This window comes from Hypanus sabinus, chromosome 13 (genome assembly GCF_030144855.1).
Source record: "Hypanus sabinus isolate sHypSab1 chromosome 13, sHypSab1.hap1, whole genome shotgun sequence".
NCBI lineage: Eukaryota > Metazoa > Chordata > Chondrichthyes > Myliobatiformes > Dasyatidae > Hypanus > Hypanus sabinus.
The window spans coordinates 41951985-41959778 of record NC_082718.1 but is presented as its reverse complement, the minus strand read 5'-3'; the positions used below and the strand labels follow the sequence as shown (position 1 = coordinate 41959778).

At 40.6% G+C, this 7794-nt stretch overlaps 1 protein-coding gene across 1 annotated transcript; it reads left to right on the top strand.

Moving 5' to 3' along the window:
- Positions 1 to 579: 579 nt before the first annotated feature.
- LOC132403485 (coiled-coil domain-containing protein 71L-like) lies at positions 580 to 4170 on the top strand. The gene is made up of 2 exons (XM_059986884.1): positions 580 to 616; positions 765 to 4170. Exon 2 carries the CDS (start codon positions 826 to 828, stop codon positions 1402 to 1404), a length of 579 nt encoding a protein of 192 aa, XP_059842867.1. The 5' UTR covers positions 580 to 616; positions 765 to 825; the 3' UTR covers positions 1405 to 4170.
- Positions 4171 to 7794: the final 3624 nt, after the last annotated feature.

Below are 7794 nucleotides of genomic sequence, written 5' to 3'. Positions count from 1 at the left end.
TCCCATGATGCTAAGCAATACAGCAGTGGGAATTAATCGCGCCGAAAAGCCTTTGGGTGAAATGATTGGGCTTCAGATACAATGCAGGAGAGCCTTGACAAACTAAAGTCATATTGAAGAGCCAATTCTCATCCCCTTGGGCTCAGATTGAAATATCCAGTAAAATAAGCGGAGTCCGTGGGTTTGCGTTCAGCGAGATCACGTATCTCACTTGGAACAGACCCAGCGTTGCCATCAGTAGGAATTCGCTTTGATACGGTGGCCTCTTGGGGGATAACTCAATGTTTTAATTCCAGGCAAGGTATCTGGATCGCCCGAGTTAGCCAGTGGCTGCCCACAGTTTCCCCATAGATGTTGCCTGAGCAGTCAAGCCTGTGCTGCCGCTGGACCCAAGACCAAACGGTCTTCACTCTTCCCAATGTGGTGGCCACCCCCCCCAGTACAGAAAACAAACGGTGTGGTGCCCTCTTGTAACGCTGAGTGTTGGGGCGGCTTGTTTTGTTTCTGTTGAGCGGGGCGGGGTGGAGTCACTGAACTGACGTACTGGGAGGGCTCCATTTATAAATGGGCGGCGGATGGGGCCGTTTCTCATTTCCCAGGGACATCTTGAGGAAATGTGAGTGGCTTTTTTTTGTGTGTGTGTGTGCGCGTGTGTTGTATTTTCAACTCCCACTCCACGCTCGGAGCGAGGGGCGTGTGCGTTTCTATGTTGCTGATTTTTTTTTTGTTTTCTTGACTTCACATATATGCGTGTGCGTCTGAAGCTCGTGAAGTGCCGTGTTCCATTGGGCAAGTGAATTGGAAAGAGTCAGGTTATCCCTGGCCATGGAGGTATGCGCTGCCGAGGAGCGAGTGGTCTACTCCAGATCGCAGATGGTGTTCGCAGGAACAAAGGCGCTGGAGGATGCGCTCAAGATCTTCATGCCTAAGTGCAATGACTTTCACAACTCGGAGCTGGAACTGTGGGACTTCCTGTGCAGCATGAGGGAGGAAGGTTTCTCCCCGGTCATCCTCCGCAGTAAGGATGTGTACGGATATTCTTCATGCCGCTCCATGGTACCTGAAGCAAAGCCCACGGCTGAAATTAAATCTACCGCCGAGAGGGCGCCCAGGAGTCGGCGAAGGAGACAAAGGAAAGCGGGAACCAATGCGGGGGTGCCCGTCAACAAGAAAAGCAAAAGCTGCCCCACAAAGACCTCTCCTTCGCAGGTTATGAGCAGGGTTTTACGAGGCAACTTATCTCGGAAAGCCGCCGCTGCGTTCAGGCTAACTACCTTTCCAACCATAAAAGTTGAAGATTCGTCTTCCGATGAAAGTGTTTCCAAAGCACGGCAAAGGGCTCAAAAAATTCTTAAAGTAAACTTGTCCCCTGTGATCCGATTAAGACCTGTGAGGGTGGCGTGATTTAAGTTTCTAATTGTGGGACTTTTTTGAAGTCGGAGTAAATAATTTTAATGTATTTTTATCCTTATTATATTCAGATCCCATTTAATATGTTTATAGATAAACACAAGCTTCAGGGAGTGTCTTTTTTTTATTTTTGACCTTGATTACTTGTTGAACCAGTTTTGTTCTGTTCCAACTCTCACACCATTTTCTTGTAACATCTCGCTACCTCCCCCTACAATTGTTATTGTAGACACGTAACCCGTCTGAAATTGGTAACGATAATAGAAGAGGATCAAAGATTAAATTACCAGTTTACATTTTCGTTAGTTAAGTGTTGAAGTCACAAAGCTTGACCTCTTGAGGGGATACCATAAACATCCAAGAATAGGGATCCAGAATCTGGTTGGAATTGATCCTTTGTCTTTGGTTAACTTGTAATCATTGGACCGTGCATTAGTAATTTAATTATTCAGCAAGGGAAACTTGGAGTACTTGTAGGCGTTATAATCTCCATGAATTGAGATTATTTGTGTGGTCTTCACTGGGCATCCTTTCTCAAAAGCATGATTAATTTTGGGTCCAAATGTAAAGTAAGAATTGGAAAATATTATGGTGCATCCAGTTGAACTTCTATGGTTTGAAAGGCTTGTTTTTGATTAGAAGAATAAGCTGAACATGGCACTTATTATTCTATGGTGTGCAAATGCTGCAGGTTTAGAAAACTGCTATTTGTGATGGTTGGCCAACATGCTAAGTAGATGCTGTGTTTTTGTGGTCTCCAACTGCTATGATGGAACTTTGGAAACTTCATTGCCATGGAATAAAACATGATGCTTTGAGGTTCATGCAATGAATTCTGAAAGATTAGTCTTTATCATAAAAAAATCATTGATATAATGAATATAGCTAATTTAGGTACAGTTTGTAAAAGGTACAAATTCCAACATCTTGGCTGATGGATAACCATATTAAATCAAGGTGATGTTCCTTTCCCCTAAGTCAATAACACTGATGACCCCCTTAAGATGACATGGGTGTAAAGACTATAAACTGGAATAGATGAATGGAGAACAATCTGTGATGAATTTGAAATTTGTGCAGGTGGAGTTTCTCTTCTCTTGGAACTGGAATATAAGGATTTGAAAATGCCAACATCTGAAATGGGGATGATGGATTCTGTTAGTGAGAAAAGATCCGGAGGAGAGTTGAAAAAAATGGCCTTTTTTTTCCCTTTGCAACCAAATTTGAAAACATGGAGGAAATGTGCTGGTGATAGTAATGGCTTTTTCCATATCCATGAAATAATGAGTTTTTGAAAAGACTTGAGTTTGTGTTCTAGCTAAATAATTTTATGTATCTGGAAACTTTGGTAGTCTTGTTAACCATTATATGTATTGAAGTGTATATTGTTTTTCATTTGATAATATCGAAGTCAATACATGGCCATTTCCTAAGTGATGGTGGTGTTGATCATGTAGAAATGTTTTTAATTAAATCAGTTTGCACCTGCAAAAGTGTGCCTACTTTGGGCTGGAGGTGGACAAATATCAGCTAGGCCAAAACTAAAATGGAATTTTCTACAACTGGTTTACATTTGAACTGCATTTTGTTGTTATTGTTTTAAACAATCCCAAAAGTTGCAGAAATCAAAATTGATTGGGTTATATTCAATTTTGGATCATTCTACCTAGTGAGAAATATTCTTGTGCCAGCATTCCTAAGGGGGAAACCAGTTTAGAATCAGAGGTAAAAACTCTACTTAAAATGACCCTTTGTTTCGTGCTGCTTTTGACATTTAACTCGAGAAATTCAACTCTGGGAGTTGAGTAGATTTTGTATAAATGGTGCGTTTATAGACTTGGAGTACATTGTAATTACTGAAATGCTGTTTTACAAAGTACAGTGATTGTACTAGTGCATTAGTAAATTAGAAAGGTTGCATAATTGGAAGGTTTATTTATTAAAATATTTGATTTTAATTAAATGAAAACTTGTGGAATTAGTGCATTGAACAACATGACACCACCACCAATAACAAACATTGTTGCTGTTTAATTGTGTTCAAAATCATAGCAAGTTAGTATGACAAACCAATCAATTTATTAAAAGATCAGAGTGGGGAAAATATCACAATTAATACCCAGGGGGTGTAATAGATGCCCAAGAAGGACCCATGGTCTTCTTGGGAGCAGGTTTCATCCTTGACACCCTACTTCCCATTTCAAAATTAGTTTTGAGTGACTTTTTTTTAGATTGCCTATTCACACACAACTTCTAGAGCCTTTCAAAATAGTTCAGGTACAACTCAGTTATGTTGTTATGGTTGTACTCTGATATTGATTTTTGCATCCTGAATTTTCCTTCAACTGTTGTGTGTATCATAGACTACTGGGTGGTTTTGGAAGTGGCAAAATAGAAAGATGAATTGTACACTGGGATTATTTATACACTGCTCTGATCATCTCATGTAATTGGGCTTGAGAGAATTCAGCACTTATCTTCCAATACACTGCTTTTCAGCCTGTGTAACAATGAAATTTGAGTTGTAAAACAGTATTACTGGCATAAACAGGGCTTCAAAACTTGAAATTCTCTTTTGATAAAGAGAAAAATCTTAATGTATTTTAAACTTGAGAAAGGTGTTTCTTATAGTCCCTCAATAGGAGGGTGTGATTTAAACCTAATTTTTATGGTATATTTTCCTGTTACATGTTCTGATGCCAATACCTCAATTGTCTGAATAAATGTTTCTTTGGTCTGTAAATTCTTGTATCATTTTTGTATATGGTGTAATTTTTAATGTTCAATAAATATGACAGTTATTTTAAATGAAATGTAATTTTGTTTTTCAGGATTGAAACCTAAATGCCAGATTTGGGTTATTTGTGCGTCATTATCTGCTGATTGGTTATTCTTGAAAAACCTGCATCCACTGCACTCATGAAATGTTTAGAATGGCATCCATGGAATTAGTGGATGTCCAGTCCCTATATACTTTTATCTTCAAGGCCTTGAAGCTCTCTGCCTCTTTCTCAATAAAAGAACCAACTGGTTCTCCTCCACCTGACAGGACTGGTCCTCAACCCCCAACAATTTTTCCTTTAGCTCCTCCCACTTTCTCCAGAATTGAGGTTGTCTACATGGAACAGTCCATGTTCCAAGCCTTCTTTGGTAATGCTGCCCAACTCTTCCACCGCTACTTTGATGACTGCATTGGTTCTGCTTCATGCAGCCCTGCTGAGCTCGTTTATTGACTCTGCTTCCAACTTTCATCCTGCCCTTAAATCCATTTGGTCCATTTCTGACACCTTCCCTTTTCTCTCTATCTCCATTTCTGGAGACAAACTGTTGACTGACATCTTTTATAAGCCTACCAATTCACACAGTTATCTTGACTATACCTCTTCTGACACTGTCTCCTGTAAAATAAATAAATACCAACATACATACATACCATTCCCTTTTCTCCGTTCTATTGTTCCATCTGTTCCCAGGATGCAGCTTTTCCTTTCCAGGACATCAGAGATGACTTCCTTCAAAGAACTAGATTCCCCTTCCTCCATCATTGATACTCCCCTCACCTGCATCTCCTCTGTTTCTGGAATATCTGTGCTCGCCCCATCTTCCCACTGCCTTACCAGTGATAGAATTTCTCTTGTCCTTGCCTAGCTCCCTATGAGCCTCAGCATCCAATGCATCATTCTCCACAATTTTTGCCATTTTCAAAGTGATCCTATCACTAAACATATCTTTACCAAGCCCCTCTCTGCTTTCCACAGGGATCACTTCCCCTGTGGTTCCCTTGTCCATTCATCCCTCCCCACTAATCTCCCTTTGGCACTGATCCTTGAAAGCACCTGTCCATTCACCTCCTCCCTCACCTCCATTCAGGGCCCCAAACAGTCCTTCCAGATGAGGCACCACTATACTTGCAAGTTTATTGGGTTCTTCTTTTGGGTCCTGTGCTCCTCATGCGGCCTCCTCTACATTGGTGAGTAATGTCATAAATTAGGGTACTGCTTCGTTGAGCACCTCTGCACCATCCACCATTAGTGTGACTTCCTGCTGGCCAAACATTGTCCATGGCCTTTTGTACCACAATGAGTCCTTCAGGGTGGAGGAGCAACAGCTTGTATTCTGTCTGGGCAGCATCCAAACTTATGGCATAAATATAGATTTCTCCATCCAGTTTTAAAAAAAAACACAACATTTCCACTCTCCTCCCCTCCCCTCCTATTCCCCACTTTGGCCTCTTACCTCTTCTTGCCTTCCTATCATATCCCTTCCATTCTTCCTATGGTCCACACTCTCCTATCAGATTCCTTCCTCTCCAGCCCTTTACCTTTCCTACCCACCTGGCTTCATCTATTAAACTCTAGGTATCCCCCTTCCTCTTCCACCCCCCCCCCCCCAGCTTTTTATCCCGGCATCTTTCCCCTTCCTTTCCAGTCCTAAAGAAGGATCTCAGCCTGAAGCATTGACTGTTCATTTATTTCCATTGATGCTGCTGAGTTCCTCCAGTATTTTCTGTGTGTTGCCACTGAATTAGTATGTTAATGCATAACTTTTAAACTGAGAATTCTATCATTCTGCATTTTCTGAATAGAAAATGCTTTGGGAAAACTAGCTGAGTTGAACCAAAGTTCGTTTAGTAGTGAGATAACTTAATCTGATCTGACTCTTGTGACTCTAGCCTTTTAGACATGAGAATTTTTGATATTTGGGAGTAGAGTTCTTTGCTACAGAATATCTATCCTCAGTCCTGATGAAGGGTCTCAGCCCAAAATGTCAACTGTATTTATTTCTCTGCGTAAGTGCTTGACTTACTGAATTCCTCCAGCAATTCCTGTGTGTTGCTCCAGTTTTCCAGTATCTGCACATTTTGGCTTCTGATCTATATGGTGGAGGGAAGATCATTGACTAGACTAGGAAACTCCTGAAGCACAGATAATTAATTTCCAAGAACAACAGCCATTCTCATTTGTGATGAAAATGCCTCCAGCTAATGCCTCCAGATAAAGCTGTCCATTCAATTCACATCACATTCACTCCCTACACGATACAGTGGAGAAACACTCCCAAGGCTTTTTCAACCTGCATCATACACAGAAACAAGGTCCTCACTGACTGCGGGAGTGATATCAGAGGATTGGAGAATGGCAAATTGTATACCTTTGTTCAAGAAAGTTAAAGGAAAATCCTGTAAATTATAAATTAATAAATCTTGTTTTTTTTTTAACTTTTTTATTGAGTTTTCAAATAATTACAGAAAGAAAAAAACCCTTCCCCCTCCCCTTAGCCCCTCCCCCCTAACATCCCTATAGAAAATAAATCTTATGTTGACACCCATATGATAATGAGGACGAGTCTTGTGTCAGTGGTGGTCTCTCTGACGGTGGTGTCTGAAAAGAGGATGCTGTCCAAGTTGCATGCCATCTTGGACAATGACTCTCATCCACTCCAGAATGTACTGGTTAGGCACAGGAGTACATTCAGCCAGAGACTCATTCCACCGAGATGTAACACTCAGCATCACAGGAAGTCATTCCTGTCTGTGGCCATCAAACTTTACAACTCCTCTCTCGGAGTGTCAGACACCCTGTGCCAATAGGCTGGTCCTGGACTTATTTCCACTTGGCATGATTTACTTGTTATTATTTAATTATTTATGGTTTTATATTGCTATATTTCTACACTATTCTTGGTTGTTGCAGCTGTAACAAAACCCAATTTCCCTCGGGATCAATAAAGTATGTCTGTCTGTCAGTCATACTAATGGAGAAGATTCTTAGGAACAGGATTTGCAAGCATTTGGAGAAGCTTAGTCCTATAAGGGCATGGCTTTGTGAAGGACAGGTCATGCCTTTTGAGCCTCATTAACTTTTTTAAGGAACTGACAAATTGATGAAAGTGGTGCTGGTGTACATGGATTTTAGCAAAGTGTTTGACAAGGTTCTCCATAGAAAGTTATGAGGCATGGGATTCATGGAAACTTGGCAGTGTGGATTTTGAACTGGCTAACCTGATGGGGGGGGGGGGGGCAGTATTTAAAAGTGTGTGTGTGTGTGTTGAAAAGCAAGTTTTTGGTAAAAGTTGCTTGGCACAATTAACAATGCCTTCAATGACTTTCCTGTTGATTGGAATAGGTCAGTATTTCCTTTACAAAACTTGACACCCATATTAGTGTTACAACAATGATTGTGTTGTTAACTGTTAGACAAAATGAAATTCCTCATACAGTATCAATTGATCTGTTTATGACTTCACATCAGTTGTATTTTCAGTGTAAAGAAGCTAACTGTCCAGATCAAGTTTTCACCAATAGAGCTTTAAAGGTGGTCTTGTAGTCCATTCACAAACAAGAGAAAAACTGCAAATGTTAGAAATCCAAGTAACGCACAAAAT